This window comes from Natator depressus, chromosome 18, assembly GCF_965152275.1.
Source record: "Natator depressus isolate rNatDep1 chromosome 18, rNatDep2.hap1, whole genome shotgun sequence".
NCBI lineage: Eukaryota > Metazoa > Chordata > Testudines > Cheloniidae > Natator > Natator depressus.
Window position 1 is genome coordinate 6,571,258 of NC_134251.1, and position 18,450 is coordinate 6,589,707.

Consider the following 18,450-nt stretch of genomic DNA (forward strand, 5'->3'; position numbering starts at 1 on the left):
GGGGACACTCTAGCTTCAGGCCGTCGGCTACAGGGGGAGGGGGTGGGGAAGAAACCTTTTTTCTGGATAGGCTGCGCTAGCCTGCAGCTTCTGCCATAGAGTCCAAGTGGGAAGAGCCCCTCCCCCTCCGGGACGCTCTAGCCTGCAGGTTCTGCCATAGAGTCCAAGCGGGAAGAGCCCCTCCCCCTGAGGGACGCTCTAGCCTGCAGGTTCTGCCATAGAGATCAAGGGGGAAGAGCTCCTCCCCCTGCGGGACACTCTAGCCTGCAGTCTCTGCCATAGAGTTCGCGCGCGCGCGCCCCCCTCCCCCCGGGTGGGCGGGGCAGCGAAGGCCCCGGATTTCCGGGTCCCTTCCCGCCGAAGATGGCGGACAGCGATTACGAGTCGGTGCTGTGCGTGAAGCCGGAGGTGCACGTGTACCGGGTGCCGCCGCGGGCCTCCAACCGCGGGTACAGGTGAGCCGGGCCCCGGCCCGAGCCCCTCCCCCCCCGGCCGGCCCGGCGCCTCTGGGCTCCCACCGGGGGCGACTGTCTGGGCCCCAGGCCGCGGTGGCAGCGGCGCGGGCGGGGCCGGGGATCCACGGAGCCTCGCGCGCCCGTGGGGCTCCAGCGGCGCCTCTGGGCAGCCCTGGGCTGGGCCTGACCCCGACCCCCCTCCCCCGGGGACTCTCCGTGGGGCCTGGCTGGCGCCTCCCCCCAGCCCCGTTTCCAGCCGCCCGCTCTCCGTGATCAGTGTCTGAGCCTGCCCCGTTTCTCCTGCCCCGCCGCCCCCCGCATGTCTCTCCCTGCTCGTGTCCGAACTGTGGGGCTGCTGTTACAGCAGCACCTCGCGGCCTCCATCGCGCCAGGCGCCGCCCGTAGCGGGACGGTCTCTGCCCCAAAGGGCTGGCGGTGTGAGTCGACAAAGGGGAGCGTGAACACTGAGGCTCGAGGAGGGGAATGGCCGCCGCCCCCCATCTTCACGCCGTCCCTGAACCTGGTGCTGTGACCAAGGGAGAAAGCTTGTGGCCTACCTTTCCTGGGAAAGCAGAGGCAGAGCTGAGCCCTGTGGTCGCTGAGACCCCGGCTGAGTGTGGGGGGATACCGGGAGGAGGGAGGGGTAATAGCCAAACACGTTTGCCCTGGACTTATCCAAGATCAGCCAGCACTGCAGTGGCAGAATCAGGGGTACGAGCCGGATCTTGCTAGTCCTAGCCTAGTGGTTTATCCATTAGACACGCTGCCGCTCAGTTAGGCATTGAGTATTAAAGTCATTCTACAAACTAACTTAATTAATTTTTCTAGGGATCTCCTTTTTCTCCATGTTGTAGGCTACATTTTCGTCATTAGTGTGGTGGTACTGCAGTGTTCTGCATCAGACACAGCCATCGTTACCCAAGACCGCATCTTAGCATTTTTTAATATGATTTTTTTTTTAAATAGGTAATGAGGTAGGGAGAGAATAGTAGATTCAAAGAGGAAACATGGAGAGTGCGGAAACCATCAGTTAATACGACTGACTGTCACACTATGTAGAACTGCATTTGAAATACAGATCAAAGAAGAGTGAAGTGAAAACTTGTTGCATTATAGCAGTGGCTCTCAACCTTTCCAGCCGACTGTACCCTTTTCTGGAGTCTGATTTGTCTTGCGTATCCCCAAGTTTCACCTCACTTAAAAATGACGTGCTTACAAAATCAGACGTAAAAATACGAAGTGTCATAGCACACTATGACTGAACAATTGCTGACTTTCTCATTTTTTACCATATAATTATCAAATAAATCAATTACGGTATAAATATTGTATTTACAGTTCAGTGTATCGTGTATAGAGCAGTATAACCAAGTCATTGTCTATATGAAAATTTAGTTAGTATTGACTTCGCTAGAGCTTTTTATGTAGCCGGTTGTAAAACTAGACAAATGGCTAGAGGAATTGATGTACCCCCTGGAAGAACTCTATGTACCCCCGGTTGAGAACCACTGCATTATAGGATGTTGACCCCTCGGCCTGTTTTCTTGCAGCCCTTCTGGGATTCTTGGGACTGACTTGCTTTATAGAAGGTTATCACGTTCTCAGCTTGTGGAATGAGCGGTCTTTTAATCCAATGGTTAGAGATGGAAAAAGAGATAATAATGAGTTCCTTAAAGTGATTATTTTAGATCCAGTCTCAACTTGGTTTATAGAATGCAACAGCAATTGCAAACCACAAAAATGAATTAAAAAACGTATGGGCTCTTTCGCTCTATTGTAGTATGTCAGTGTACTGTGTTTAACAGGGCACGACAATGGCACTTAAAATAGCATCAAACTGGCTGTGTTCACTCCCTGTATCAGGGATTCACCTACCACATGTGGTGGTCATGTAAAACCTGCATTGGGGTCATGAGATGTATTTCAGTAGCATCTTTTATACAATGCAACAATCTCAAACCTCCTTAGGGGCAAGCCTCACAGCACTCCTGTGAAAAATGATCCCCATTTACAGATGGGGAAGTTGAGGTACAGCAAAGAAGGGAAATGCACCAACTTTCACACTGTGTCAGGTAAAAAGCCAAGAGAAGAGCTCGAATCCTGCCTGCCAATCTCGGCTCTAACTGCAAAACAGAGCTTCGTTCCTCCAAACGGTCTCCTGATGTGCAGCTGCTTCTTTCAAAGGACTAAAAAGAAAAGGAGGACTTGTGGCACCTTAGAGACGAACAAATTTATTTGAGCATAAGCTTTCGTGAGCTACAGCTCGCTTCATCGGATGCATGCAGTGGAAAATATAGTGGGGAGATTTCAAAGGACTGTGTTTTCAATTGTGTTAACACCTGCTTTGGAGGACAGGCCTGCAATTCTTTGCCATGGCACGCTGAGGCAACTGTCTGAGCTGAGGACGGCAGCATTAGGTGGCGATGAATACCGCCTCTGTCTTCCGAAGCAAAAATCGGTGCAAATGGGATTTCAGCTGATAGAGAATTGGGCGGAAAATCCAAGGAGGGAGGTTAAGCAAGCAGAAAGATCTTTCCAAAACAAACCTACATATTAACCTGTGCCAGGCCTGGATTATGTAATGTAATTTGCTTGAGTCATAGTTATATCCTGCTCCTCAGCTCTACTCCCCATTTGTTTGTCTCATTCGCCTGTTATGTCCTGCTATAACCATGTCACTGATCCTCCAAGCTGCTCCATTTAGGCAGAGCCCCATGGTCTTCTGGACTGGTGCAAGCTGCTCTGCCTAGGCAGGCCCCTTCAAGATCAGGGCCTTATAAGCTTTTTGGGCAGGGACTTTTCTCTTCTTGTAGGTCTGTAGAGTACCTACTGCTCTAGGGCAGAGACTTTTTTTATTCTGTGTGTGTACAGCACCTAGCACAAGGGATCCCTGATTCAGGCTACTACGCAGTAGTACGGTACAATTAATAATAACATAGTCAATTCCTTTATGGTGCCCTAGGCACTATTGCAATACAAAGAGTGATAATAGAGGGACTTTTGAAGCCTAAGATTTGAGTGACTTTTCTGATGTTAACAGTAGTTTTCTTCCACAGAGCTGCAGAGTGGCAGCTGGATCAGCCCTCATGGAGTGGCAGGCTGCGGATAACATCCAAGGGGAAGATGGCCTTCATTAAACTGGAGGATAAGAATTCAGGTAAAGGGAAAGCCATACAGCATTCATGTGCTTTAGACTTAGGGTTTCTCCCCTCCGTTCCCTTCAGAAAAGGGCTCCCATCTCAGGCAGGCCTGTCCAGCCTTGTTAGCTATTGTCAGGAATGATCTTAAAGAGAAATGCCCAGTGCTGGAACCTGAAAGATCCCAGATGTATAGTCATGTTCATTTGAAACTGTGTACTGGGTTGTTTTTACAAGTGGGAGTGGTGCTAAAGCCAAAGAGGCTGCCTGCTCAGTAGGCTTCTTCCTTTCTCTGTACTGTAATTCTTTGGAGAGGGTTGCCACTTGCCATGCGCTTTGCTGTGGGCTTTTATGCTCCTTAGTCTTGTGCAGTGCTTGGATGCCCCGACAATAGGTGCCTTGGAGAAAAACTCACTTCAGTAACAGGATTGGAGCTGCCATCTTCCCCGTGTGGCAGAATGACTTCATGTGGGTGCTGAAAAGTGCCTTGGAAGCTAACAAAGAGGCTGGTGAGAAGGAAGCCATACAAGTATCTGCGGTGTGAAATGAGCCAGGTCTGTGCTCTTGATAAAAAGCTGCAGGTCAACAACTGGGGAAACCCGTCTGGCTCCAGCCTGTGAAGTCCACAGAAAAGCACTTTCCATCTATAGCCCATGCGCAATAATTCTCTTCCTCCTTCCCAGAGGGAGGCTGCTAGCCCTTCCAGGGTAGTGAATGTTACAGCAGAACTTTAGATGTAGCTACGGTGGCTTAACAAGGTGGTGCTTTTGTGTTCATAAGCAAATGTACAGACAACTGCATGAGTGGTGCATTCTGGGAAACACTTCTGCTAGACTGGGGTGTTCATTATAATTCTCCCATCTCCCCAGGCAGGGACCTTCATCACTGCAGCTCTCACTCTGGGTGATGGGAACTCCATGTGGCTGCCTCTGGAGCCCCATTGTTCTCCCCACGCCAAGCTCAGGTCAGAAAGAGGTTGGTCACTGAAGAGAAACAGAGTTCTCTCTCTCCCCTCCCCACCCCCGATTGCCTGGGCTCTCTGTGACTGCAGTGTCCTTGGCCCCTCTTTCTCCCAGGATTTCTTGTGTGGCAGTGCCTTGCTCTTACGTTCCTTGGGATCAGCCGAGTAGCCCAGTAAGTGCATTCATTCTGGGTCAGTAGCTGTGCTAGAAGAGACTTATTATCTAAGGCTGGAAGAGTTAAGGGGTCTCAGTCTAAAAAAGGAAATGTGGTCGAATTGTTAGAACCCAGAATGAGAATCCCTTAGATCCTGGGGATAAAACCTACCATCCAGGAGAATTGTCACGCTTAATTCATTGTGTGTAAAGTGCTGTTTTTGTATGTATTGTATCCCGATGAAGAATAGGAGAACACTGAGTTATTGAACTAATGTGTGTTTCCTACTCTTGTTTCTAGGAGAACTTTTTGCCCAGGCACCTGTGGACCAGTTTCCTAGCATCGCAGTAGAGGGTGTGACAGATTCCAGCAGATATTTTGTCATCCGGGTTGAAGATGAAAGTGGTATGGGCGGTGTTCAGATAGATCACTTTTCTTCTGCATACTGAGGCATACAAGTCTTGGGGAATAAGTTTCTTTAGCAGGTTTCCATTATTATTATTCTGATGATACAGGTTCTTGATTTGAAAGGGATAAATGTACATTACATCTAAAGTCCAGCCTAGAAGTGTAGGGCAGTTGATTGCAAAGGAGATAGTTAATGGGATCAGGAGCCTTTCAGTCCAGATCCATCTTGAAGTCAATAATGATCAGAAATTGTTACCGCCAGACTATGGTTCAGCCTCCTGCATGAAATGAATTCTTTGTCTACACTAGAGCTGATGGGAAAAACTTTCCCAGGACCGTGTTATGTCAGAAATTGGAGTTCCATCAAAATTGGAACACTTCGTGAAATCATGTCAATTTTTCCAAAATTTAGTTTTGGAGAAAAAACAAAATAAAAGTTCTGACTGTGTCAAAATGTCTCATTTCCACATTCTTGGTGCCAAAAACTTCAATTTTTTGTTAGAAATTACTTTTCATTTGGAATTTTTTAAAATTTTGTATTCTATGTAATCTATAATACAAATCTAAATTGAAATAGTTTTGATCAATCCAAAACAATTTTTTCTCAGAACTTTCCTTTTCAAAGAATTTATGAAGTTTGGGGTTTTGTTCCAATTCAAAACAAAGCCAGATTTCAAAATGCTTTATGAAATGGGATTTCCATCCTCCACACAATTCTAGTCTACACACTGAATCAGTTTAAAAAAAAACAATTTTGTTAAGCTGTGCAAGCACCTGTGTGGATACATTTATATTCGTTTAAAACTGGCTATGTCCATTTAGCTTATTCATGTAAGTTTACCAATAGAAGCTAAACTGATATAAGACCAATGTAAGAGAGTTCACACTCAGTTACGCTGGTTTAATAAAATCTGTTTAAAATTGCACCTTTAATTAAAGTGGGACAACTTTGTGTGTGGACCAGGCATTAGTCCAGTTTCTAGTAGGAAGTGACACCACGATACAAAAAGCATTCTTGATTGGCAGTCTCAGCAGAGAGGCCAAGGCTAAAATAGGCTACAGGTCATGGGTGAGAAACAAGTGGGAGAATATAGGGGAACATGTACTGGTGCTGGCTTTACTGTATCATTTCTGTGGATAAACAAAATCTGTCTCCAGTGCTGTCAACTTAACAACTTTCACCAGTATTAAATCCACTTAATTTGTTTTAAATGAGTTTCACGGAACCATCTCAAGGCTGGAAGATTCCAGGCCTAGATTTTTTTTATAACCTGAATAAAGGCTGGCTGTGGTGCAGGGTGGAGAGCTGGCTATTGCAGTGGGAGGAGAGCCTGCTTTCTCTTAAGTGTGCGAGTGAGAGAGAATATAGGGAAGAAGGGTGTCAAACAGGGGAAGGTTCTGAAAGGTAAATTGAAACTGCTGAACAATATTCTCAGGGCTGAGGGGATAGGCTTCACTTTAACCGTAAAGGAACCAAATTATGATCCATACCTATTGGAGAGATTGTTCAAACCTGGAGTTAAGGTAAATGCCGCAGGGGCTGAGCAGCTCTTAAATGGGGCCACAAACTGCAGGTGGCTGTGGCTGCCACAGGGCACCCAAAGAAAATTAGAGGCCCTAGTAAATGCCTTATTTGTATTGCCAAAGCACCTAGAAACACTAGTTATAGACCAGGGCCCCCATTGTGTGAGGGGCTGTACAAACACAAAACAAACCCAATGGCAGTGGGAGGATGGTGAGGTGCAGCTAGATGTCACTGAACAGTATCTTCTTCTGGTGGAAGGTTGGAGAAAGGAAAGGAGGGGGAAAGCTAGTCTTTAGCCCACGTGATCTTGGGACACTCCTGACACTGGAAAGGAGTGTCCCACCTGAAAGCCAGCTTTTGCATCTTCATTTGATGTAAATTGGAAACGTTGGGTAGCGTTGTTGGGTAGATGGGCCCTTTGATCCAACTACCCTGTAGAGGAGAAACAAATGCCCCCGGCTGGTAGGCTGAGCAAAGGCAGAGGCTGGGATGAGAAATAGAATTCAGCTATTAAATATGCTCTCCTGAGTCCTAAGAGAATGGCAGGGCTATGAAAAAAGCATAATGCAGGGAGAGCGAGTGTCTCCTTTTCTCTTGTGGAGGGTGGTTAATTTGTTGTTGAATCCAGCATTCACTCTCCGTTGTTTCCCAGGGCGCCGTGCATTTATCGGAGTTGGATTTGTAGACCGAGGGGATGCTTTTGACTTCAATGTAGCCATTCAAGACCACTTTAAGTGAGTTTTCTTCTCTTCCTTTGCTCTCTGGGCTGTTTTTGTGGCATTCGCACAGTTTGGTAGGTGTTTGCCGAAATTGCTGCAGTTGGAAGCTGTTAGCTCTCGACTCACTAGGCAGGGGAAACATGGTCAGGGGAGTGTTTGTACAGAAAACAAATGTGGAATGTTTTTGTCTTGCCAAAATTTCCCAAGCCCCCCACAGAGGGAGTAAGACTTATCTCTGCTGGGCCCTCACATGCCAGTCCACATGGGTTCCTCCCTGGCTGCTGTTTCTCCTTTATCTCCTTCCTCCAAGCCGCTGGTTGCCATTTTTGTTCTCGTCCCATGGCCAGAACGGGTGAGCGACCACCTCTGAGAGGCGTGGCTGTGGTTCTAACTGCTAGCAGAAAGCGAGGCTGTGCACTAGCCCAGGGAGGTTATTTGCTCCTTCCCGCACTGCGGGCCTGTCGGGATGAGCAGAGCAGTGAGACGGTGACTGAGCAACTGTTCCTTGCTAACATCGCACGTGCTGGGCTGCTGTCACTGTGAATAGCAGGAGTAGCTTTGTCTGCGCTGCTTCACTGCAGTTACTGCAGCTGGCTGGTCCTCAGGACACACATGCATATTGAAAGAGTCACTACTGCACCCAGGCAGGCTTTAAAAATAAACTTGGTAACATTTCCTTAAAACAGCCTGCTGGTTTTTGCACACTTTCTTTACTGCCCATTACCATGGGTATCCACTGAGCTGCTTTCAGAAATCCACGCAAGTCAGATTTGTTTAAAGGGACAACTCAAAATGGCCCCATCACGCTGTCTGGAGTGGTTCATGGCTGAGAGTGCCGACCTCAGGGCAGACTGTCAAAACACAAGGCAGAGACCCCAAGCTGGTGGTATGTTCTGTAATTAGATTTCACCAAGCCAGTAACAAATGTGAACTCCTGATGCACAATAACAGTCTTCCCATGGAGTCACAGACAGTCCCCTTGGGCATTCCAGTCTATCTTGCCACCCAGGCAAGCTGGACTTAGTGATAGCTGGTTGCCATACACTGAAGCTCACAAAAGATTCAGGTTGCTTCCAGTGCCAAGAGACTAGTCACTTACCCCAGGTCAGTTTGTACCTGAGATCTCTCACCCAAACCAACACCTGTAGCCAATCTTATAGTAAGCTAAGGATTTATTAACTAGGAAAAAGAAATGAGTTATTTACAAGATATTTTACACAAAGGAGTTAGCCTGTGGTTCTGAAAGGTGACAGAGTTGTAATAATCTATTAGCACTGAATGTCTTTTAGGGCTCACCCAGGTTGATCCTGGGAATCTCTGCATCTGGTTCCTAGCTCCAGCCCTGTGAGAGTCAGAATATTTTCTTGTGTCCCTGTTTTATCCCCTTCTTCCAACTTTCAAGCTGATGGGCTGGGTTTCTTGCAAGTAGCATCTTCATGGGCATGAGAGGGGCCATTTACCGAGTCTTTGTATCATGATGTTCCACAGTGGCCCATTTAGTTTTGATAGCCCTTCTTGATGGGCGGTGGACCATTCCTCTGGGTTGGGTTCAGAGCAGTCATTTTTAGTTATAAAGCAAAACATACATAATCTTCTTATTGCATGGCATACAGACATGGCAAGTTAAATTAATGCATGCAGCAACTCACAAGCATTCCATAGAGACTAAACACATTCTTACAAGTCTAACACCTATCTTGAACAATATTAACATACAGGTGAGCTGGTCTGGTTTCCAGCTATGACCTACCTAACACCTGGTCTGCCCGCATCACAGCCCCAACTGAGAATTTGTTATAAAACCTGGTGATTTAGCTGAAAAATACACACGTAGGTTGGTTTTGAGCAAATAAGTTTTCCACTGTAGAGCGTGCTTTCCAACCAATGCGGTGTTAACAGCAGAGCTGACTGAATAATTGAAATTTTTTTTTTTGTTTGGTGACCAAACCAGGGGGTTGGAGTGAAGTTAATTTCAAACCAAAAATGATTTTTTGTGGTTTCTCACTGAAACAGAAAACTGGAGAAAGTTTCGGTCAAGCAGAAACAATCCTGTTCGAATATCTATTCACAGCAACAATTTTGAAACCACCTGTTTTGATTTTTTTCAAAACAAACTGTTCTGACGTTTGTTGGCAGAAACTCTTTGCTGAATTTGACGAGGAGCTCTGGTGCCCCCAAAATGCATTATTTGGCAAATAGTAAAAATTTTTCCCAGCTCTAATTGACGGCCCAAAAGTGAAACTGGCTTTTTAACTGTCAGGGCCCAGAGACATGCAAAAAAACCCAAAGTGGATTTTTAAAATTCGTTGTTAAGACTGTGCTGGTAATGAAAGAAACGCAACTTGTTTCCAATGTGGATTTTAAATGGCCTTCATTCCTTGTACCAGCACTGCACTTAGCCATGAGCAGCTCTCATATGTGCTCTGTCCTCATTTTACACCTTTCGTTTTCCCCGTACAGATGGGTTAAACAGCAGAGTGAGCTTGCAAAACAAGCCCAGAACCCAGATCAGGGACCCAAACTAGACCTGGGCTTCAAGGAGGGACAGACCATCAAACTGAACATTGCGGTGAGATGCTTTTCTTGGTTAGTCTGCTGCTTCCACCAAGTAAAACTTCCCCAGCACACTCCGTAGAGGCACTCCCAGCGCTCCTCTTGCCACATGTAGTTTGATTGTAGAGTCTGTTGTTTGAGACACGTGGAAGCTCACTTTTACAGGTGCATAAGGCTGACTTACCGGGTACCAGCCCTCTAAGAATGATCAGCCTGGCTCTGCCAAAGCCAGATAGTTATTGGTTGCAATAGTGATGAGGTCTTAGCAGTGTGGTGGGGCTTTGCTACAATTCCAATAACCCTGTCCCCGGTCACACCAATATGTTAGATGGGTTGAAAAAAGGAGCCGTTTGGGGAATGTTTCAGACCATCTCCCTGTTCTCTTTTGCTAAATTCAGTTTTTGTAATGGGCAAAATACGACCTGCTTTAGCTAGTGGAGGTAGCCAAAGCCTGCAGCTCTCCCTCCCCACTCTCTGGCTGGGCTGCAGTGGGGAAGCCATGGAAATCCCTTGCAGGAGGAATGTTTGTGTAATGCATCTGTCGGGGGGGTGGGTGTTGTGTCCCCCTCTGCCCGATCCATGGAGGATGGGAGTCTGTGACCCCTCCCAACTACAGAACTGGGCTCTAGCTCAAGCTGTATATGGTCATGCATTTGGCACTGGAGGTCGCTGGTTCAGTCCCTGGTGAAGGCCAAGATGGCAGTGGGACTTCAAAGGGAAGCAGCCTCTCTCTTGCCCCACCCCCAGACTCTCTGCTGTGCTCAGCCGCATAAAAGAATCAGCAGACATAAGAGGCTTCCCATGTGCAATAACCACTGGAGACAATTGTGCCAAAGCATTGTCTGATGCTCACAACAGCTGCATTTAAGCTGATGTTACGAGTTGTGTCTTTTTCATTTCCCTTTAGAACATGAAGAAAAAAGAAGGAGCAGCAGGGAACAGCAAACTGCGCCCAGCAGGGCCTGGGGGCCTCAGCCTGCTCCCACCCCCTCCTGCAGGGAGATCTCCTGCTCTGATCCCTCCTCCAGGGGAGCAGCTTCCATCATGCCCTGCGGACTCCCAGCCAACAAGCACTGCTAACATAGGTCTGTGTTCATGGGCAAGCTTAATTTTCTTTAGGTCTATTTATACCTGCCAGTGCCCATTACCATGGTATCTGGGAGCTTCTGTAGGCATTTCTATGGCACTTCTCAGCACGGTGTGAGACATAGCAAAATTACCTCTAGGAAAGACAGATCTTTTCCTTTTAAGGCAGTTCCTTTTCTTGATGGGCTGATTCCTTCTGATTTGGATATTGTTTCTACACTGTTTAGGAAGATGCTTGTTTAGCTATCGGGGAGGGATAGCTCCGTGGTTTGAGCATCGGCCTGCTAAACCCAGGGTTGTGAGTTCAGTCCCTGAGGGGGCCATTTAGGGATCTGGGGCAAAAATTGGGGATTGGTCCTGCTTTGAGCAGGGGGTTGGACTAGATGACCTCCTGAGGTCCCTTCCAACCCTGAGATTCTATGATTCTAGACAGGTGCCTTGTGGGGTGCTGTGAACGTGGCAAGATTCAGGATCAGGCTGGCAAGTTTGTTCCATGATTGTAAAACTCACTGGATCCTACAGCTTTCCGCAGCCTCACAGGATTCGACCCAGCCTCTGTCAGCTGCAGCATCCCAACTGAGTGTAGCATGTGGTGGGGAACATAGGGAGAAGACTGCCCCTCGGGTAACTCAGCCCTGAGCCATCCAGGGCTTTGAAGATGAGAAGAAAAGTCTTGAACTAATCCTAGAATTCAACCCACAGCCAACGCAAGGGGCTGGTGTGGGGTGTTCACAAGTTTTTGATTCTGTTTAAATGGTGAGCTGCTCACCTGCTGCAGCATCCAGATACCTCCCTGCACCAACCCCACGTCATGTGAATTGCAGTAGTATAGTGCTGATGTGAGAAATGCATTGATCACTTTAGTGTTGTAAGGAGCAGGGGGCTGAAAACCCTTTTGAGGAATCTTTAGTGGGGCTCAGCAGCACCTGAGAAGCTGGTCAGATGTGCAGCTAGATCTAAGCAGGCTCGAGAGAGGCTGCTTGAAGGAAGCTGACATGGCTAACTAGATCAGGTAGTAGATCTGATACGATCAGACTAGTTGAATTGTCATCACCCAGCAATCACACTGGTTAACTGTGGAATGGAAACCACATAGACTAGTCAGGCCCAGTCCCATCATGGCAGAAGTTAACATAAAACTTCCTCTTTCCCTCAGACTTTGCAGCCTTCATTTAGCACAGTGACAAAAGGGAGGCTAAAGCATCAGTATAGGAGCTAACAGAGGTTTCTATACTGGCCAGTCATAGTATAACAATGTGTGGCATTATCATGTGGTTTCTGATTGTTGCCACCTCCTCCTGGCTTGCATCTGCATGGATTATAAACATCACTTCCCTCGGGAACTCCTGCACATACATTGAGATGGCAGGTGTGTCTCTGGTCTCCTAAGAGACCACCTGTTTGTGCCCACATGGTACCTTCTGCCATCCAGCTAAGGAACCAGTTAAATCTTACTTCCAAGGGAATTGTTCAGGTAGGATCAATATGGTCACTTGGGTTTATGCAGCTGTGTTTCCAGAGCAGGCGTGTGAGACAAAGTTCAGTGAAGCTGAGCAACATGTGAATTTCGCTTCCCCTGTATCTTCTGTGGAGCACTAAATCTGTGCTGGACCCTGGGATTATTTTTGTGCCTGTGCCAGTGCCGAGACCTTGTGATCACTTTTTTTTAACGGTAGAAAACCTTTTATTAATAATCCCTAGCTCCTAACTAGTGCTTTTTTATCAGTAGATCTTTGTGAAGCACTTTGAGATCAGTTTCATCCCCACTTTACAGAAGGGGAAACTGAGGCACAGAGCGGTAACTTGCCCAAGGTCACCCAGCAGGCTAGTAGCAGAAATGGGAGTAGAACCCAGGTGTCTGTCTGGGTGCTCAGAATTCTGGTTCGTTCTGGCAGCACTTTGAGTCTGTGATTGTAAGAATTCAGCCTGGCAGATGCATTGTATGAGGTCTCAGAGTAACAGCCGTGTTAGTCTGTATTCGCAAAAAGAAGAGGAGTACTTGTGGCACCTTAGAGACTAACCAATTTATTTGAGCATAAGCTTTCGTGAGCTACAGCTCATTTCATCGGATGCATCTGATGAAGTGAGCTGTAGCTCATGAAAGCTTATGCTCAAATAAATTGGTTGGTCTCTAAGGTGCCACAAGTCCTCCTTTTCTTTTTGTGTGAGGTCTGTGAGGCTAGGAATGTCTATTGTATCTCTAGACAGAGGCAAAAATTGTGGCCCCCTCTCCCTCATCAGTACCATTTGTAGAGTCACTTTTCAGCCTGGAATCATGCTGTAAATATAACCTGTCACGTTATGTTTGGCTTTGGCTAATGCCATCAGTCTCCACCTTCCAAGGCCACCAATGCTGCTGCTTGGTCTGCTGTAGAGATCTCAAAGAAGCAGCTCAAGGTGTTCCTCTCTCAAGCCAGCAGCTGACCCGTTCAACTAATTGGCTTAAAAAACAATTTATCTAAGCCAGTGAGAAGAGCTAGGTGGACATGGCTAGCTAGGTTTCCATCTGGCTTGTATTAGTTTTATTGGTAAAGATGTGGTGCCTTCCTGGGGCCATAAGGAACTAGGGTTGGTGGGAAATAACTGATGGGGGTGAAATCTGATCTTTCTTTTTTCTTTTCCTTCCTTTGAATTTCCTGGTTGCCGGCAGATGCTGCTTTGTCTTGGCCACAGCCCGGTGGTGCCGCCACAGCCGCCAGCGCTGATATCTGGGGAGACTTTGCCAAAGCGTCAGGGTGAGGCCATTCCTGCTGTTCAGTGTGGTGTGTAGCTGAGTGAGCAGGGGTGGCTTTCTGGGTGGGAACAGTTACGTTGTGTTGGCAGCCCTGGAGAGCAAATCCCCGTCACCACTGGACAGTTCATCCCAGCCAGTGGCAACGCAGGCATCCTCCAGGGTGCTCCCAATGCACGCCTCCCCTGAACTAGAAGAGCACCGTTCTCTGGGTGAGAAGGGATAGCTGTCCTTGACTCCTCTGTTTAAATTGCCAGCCAGGGGAGGGGTGAGTTAACGTTGGACGTTCATCCATTAGAAACAGGACTGAGTGCGACAGTATTTGTTGGCGCTCTGTATTGTCCCCTAACATCCCTGTTGTCTGTGACTGCAGCCTGTTTACCATGGGATAACTACCCCACACAGCCATCCTGCTGGGAGAACAGGGGGAGACAGGGCACTGTAGGTCTACTACAAGGTAAACTAGGTGAGGTCAACACTGGATGTGGGGTACAGTGCTGACCTTGCCTAGCTACCTCCGGGAAGCACAAAAAGTGCCTTGTCTCCATAACTACCGCACCTTTCTCTCACTGTAGAACCCCCCCTTCAAAGCAGTGAAGATAAAGCTCGAGTGTTAATTAAGGGTCTGTCATCACTGCAATTAGCCTGGCTGACTGGCAGCTGGGTTAGTGGAGCCCGGGTGTGAGCAGCCCGTCAAGTTACTGTGTCCTCACTGGTATTGTGCTCCCCTGTGTGTGTTGCTAAGACTTCTGGGGGAACATTCCGTCACTTTTTGCTGAGCTTCTCTAGGATTCTTTCTCAGTGAATTGTGGGCAAATTTGTCTGTCCTTGTGGGCACCCAGGAGAATCATGGGAAGGCACTGGAGGACTATCCGCCTGATTTAGCCTTCATCCTTACTGCAAAGTGGGAGGGTTCCCAGCCCAAGAGAAAGCAGCACCCAAGCTCTAACTCTCTCCCGCAGCCAGGCCAGCCCGCCCAGGTTTAAAGCCCCAACAAACTTAGGTGAGAGGGTTTTGTGGGTGGGTGGGAGGCTGATAGGGGCAGCTCCTTAGGAAGAGTCCAAGTTAACTCTGCATTGAAGACAGACTCTAAGAGGGGTTTTGATCTCTGCAATATATGGCAGCTTGGCCAACACTCACAGTCCGGGTCGGCGCGACCAACCCTTCAAGAGGCAACCCGCAGCCTTAGCCCAAACCACTTTCAGCATCTCAAAGCATGGTTTTGTTTTCTTCCAGGTCTGCATCTACCCAAAATCAGCAGAGCCCGGGCTGGGTTCAGTTCTAAACCAGACACCCTGTCTGCTTTCCTGTGTGGATGCTGGGGAAGGAACCTCTTCACTGTGGACCAAAGCCTGGGGGAAGCCCCCCTACACGCGGAGCTAACAGGCCATTTCAAGAGATCCCAGTCCGTGACTGGTTGTAGCCTTTTGTAGCTTTCTTGGGCATTACAAGAAAGGGGCGAGAGCTATGCAAAAACCAAAAAGTGCCCTGTGACTGCAGTGTGGAAATAAGTTCCCCAGTGCTGGGGAGAGTGATGCCTTAAACTCTGAACTCTCAACAGATACCAGCAGCCCCAGCAGCTGGGGCTCTTAATTCTGCTCTGAGATCACAGCAAACTGTAGAGGACTATAAACCTGGAGGGGGGGAACGATTGTTCCCCTCCCCTGCCTTCTCCAAACCAGCACACTGTGGTGTTTACATATTTCCAACAAGGATGCTTTGCATATCGCTTCTTCCTCCCTCTCCTTATTTGCAGCCTGTTGACTAATGTAACTGGGGATAGCCAAAGACAGTAACTTGACCTGGTACCCTTTGACAAACAGATGCTTTATTAAAGAGCTTGTGGTGAGGGGGGAGCGAAGAGCAGTATTCGAAGACTCCAATTTGGATTAAATCTTGTTAGCATTTGCTGTCTGATGTGCTAATGGGCTATGCAATAGATGTGGAATGACACCTGCAATGCAAGCATGTGCGGCAAGGGATCGGCAGGGTTAACAACTGGCTACCCCTTCCACGGCAGCTGAGGGCTGCCATGAGATGCCTCAGCTGTATGCCGGGGCACTTCTCACCTTGAATAGTTTGTTGTTGGGTTGGTGGCGAAAGAAATACTCCCCATCTGGCAGTAGGAAGGACAGTGGGATTGATATAGCGACAGCATGACCTTTTAATGCTGCCAAGAACTGTTCTAGTGTCATCCTTGCCAAGACTTTTCTACAGCAAATTGGTGCATGTCTTCTGACGTGCTGCCTTGTCACTGAGATGTGCCTTTTTGAAAGGTGCTAACAAACGGCCTGAGAGCTTCTGAGCACTTAGATTAACTACAATAGGTAACTGTGATGGGGAAAAGCTGTTAATTGGACTACTCTGGTTAATTAGCTGTAACTGAGCAAAACTCTGAAATTCCTTAAGTTTTCATGGTTTGATATTAAGTCTCTGACATAGTTAGATGCAATGAAGGACAAAGCTATGGTTGCCTTTTTTATGGAGCTGGGCTTAAGATTTCTCTTTTAAAAAAAAAATATTTTCTTATCTATTTATTTCGAGGTGAAGGCCTTTACCAGTATGAAGTCCTGCTATTTTTTTAAGTGTTCCAACTTTGTCTGTCTTTTTTTTTTTAATTTCAAACTGGATGATGAGGATTTGATTTTCTGGTATTTAAAAAAAAAATCCCTAGAATGTGCTTAATTTTGCCTCTTTGAGCCATTGGAAGAGCACGTAGGAAAAACAGGTGGGAAATGTAACATTAAATTAACAATAAAATGTTTTGAGGGTAAGTATGATTCCTGTTTTGTTTTTCAGAGTTATCCGACATGAATTAGACAGGCTCTGCTGTGATTGTAGGGAATTATTCCCTGATTTATCTTCTTTCTTCTTCCTGATATAGAGAGGGGCGCAGCTGGATACCAGAAGTATATGCACTGAAATACCAAGGCAGTTGCCAAAGGTCTGAGGGCATGGGGGGAAGGCACAGTAGAAATGTGCTGAATAACAATGACCTTAACATTTAGCACCACCACACAGGACCCAAGTGGAATGAAGGGTACGAATAACCTGACAAGGTGATGGGGTCTGTTGAACAGTTGGCGTGATGGCTGGCAAGGTGGTCTCCTGTGGTGGTGAGAAGAATGAATTGGGTGGAACGTTCAGAGTGTAGGGTTCATGAGGCAGCACGTGACCACCAGTAGCGTTGATCTGGCATATACCCTACCCTGCTTCCATTGTCTTCAAGTGTCAAACCCCCTCACCCCCCAAGAGTGAGGGCAGTGCCATCTGTCTCTTGCCAAGGAGCTGAGAGCAGAAGTGAGACTCCTGCACAGATGGGAACTTCGGGGAAAAATGTGTCATTTGGCTGGCTGGCGCCTCCTGCTGGGGAGAGATCAGAGCCTCCTAAGGGCCTGAGCTGAAGCCGGTGGAAACTCTTCCTTTGTGTTCAGTGGGCTTTGAAAAAGCTAGTGTGTGAGGAACACTGGTCTGGACTGATTGGACAAGCAAATCCTCTGCCCCATCTGCTAATGCTGAGCAAGGGAGAAGGGTTGGGAGAATCCTGGAGCCCTGGGATATCCTGCTGCATTATTTAGAGACTCATTATACCAGTGAGTCTCAGACCACATGCAGTGTCTCTAGGCTTGTCCCTCTTTTGCACCAGAAGTGAAAGCAATTTTTTACTTAGTGCCCAAAACTGCTGAGGGCTCCACAGTACAAATAGACACAGTCTCTGCCCTGAAGACCTTACTGTCCAAGGCCTAGATCCTGGAAACTCTTACCTGTGAACTGTGAGTGGGCCAGGTGACAGGGTAATCTGCCCTTTAAGGGCAGTACTTGCCACTGGTCATCCCTCCCCATCACATGGTGTGGCCCTTTAAGGGTTTGGGGTCCACAAGCTGTCACCTCTCTTGGGCAGAGACCCGTATCTCCCTCCTGACAGAGGTCTTTCCGGGCTCTGCAGTTCCCTGCCTACACTGTGATACCCAGCAGGACAGAGTGCTTAGAGCCCAGTGTCTCTGCTCTGCTTACTCTTTGAAGGTTATGAACAGGGTAATTGCCAATGTCTGTATGTTACAACACAGCTTTTTCTAAGCAAGCACCTTTATTAAGGTAAAAGCATGACAGAGAAAACATTAAAAACAATAAAAGAACCTATGTGCATGCTAATAAGCTTATCAGAGATCACCCCCTATGTCCAAAAAGATTCTGGTCTGTGTCAGTCCTTCCACCTCTCCCCTGAGGAGTGGGGCCCTCCCCTCGGAGAGAAGGTCCTGTCTGTTGGCTGGATCAGAAAAAAGGCCCCGAGTCAGTTTAAACCCCGCTTATTTATCCCCAAGGCGCCTCTCTGTCTGCTGGACTTGGGAGAATCCAGTTTGCCTGAATACAAGTGAGCCTCCCCAGGAGGTGATGCCTCTCTGGAGGTGTTACAAACCTGATTACCCCCCCACACACACACACACACACACTGTTCCTAGTCCCTGCGGACCCATGGTTCCTGTCACCAATGGAATTCCTGAGAACTCCTGGACCATAGTGATGCATAAACATTATACAGTGAGATCTCCCAAATATGTTGCAGGAAATTGCCATCTCTGTCATGGGGCACTGGGAGGAGGGTGGAGAATCATCTTGTAGCCCTTGACCCTAAGCAGTCATACTTGGCAGATGTCATTTCCCTCCCCACCCCCAACTAGAAGTTTGGGATTTAAAGAATTGTCACTTGTGAGTCTTAAGG

General features: G+C 47.6%; 1 protein-coding gene across 2 annotated transcripts; it reads left to right on the top strand.

Annotated features, from left to right (window-relative positions):
* Window positions 1-324: 324 nt before the first annotated feature.
* NECAP2 (NECAP endocytosis associated 2) lies at window positions 325-16,498 on the top strand. Of its 2 annotated transcripts, XM_074934110.1 has the most exons (8): window positions 325-455; window positions 3,512-3,612; window positions 5,009-5,113; window positions 7,294-7,375; window positions 9,821-9,929; window positions 10,821-10,998; window positions 13,650-13,734; window positions 14,967-16,498. In XM_074934110.1, the coding sequence occupies exons 1-8, from the start codon at window positions 364-366 to the stop codon at window positions 15,013-15,015; spliced, it is 801 nt and encodes a 266-aa protein (XP_074790211.1). In that variant the 5' UTR covers window positions 325-363; the 3' UTR covers window positions 15,016-16,498. The 2 variants fall into 2 exon arrangements, with proteins under 2 accessions (XP_074790211.1, XP_074790212.1); XM_074934111.1 differs by lacking the exons at window positions 325-455; window positions 3,512-3,612 and adding an exon at window positions 4,465-4,556.
* Window positions 16,499-18,450: the final 1,952 nt, after the last annotated feature.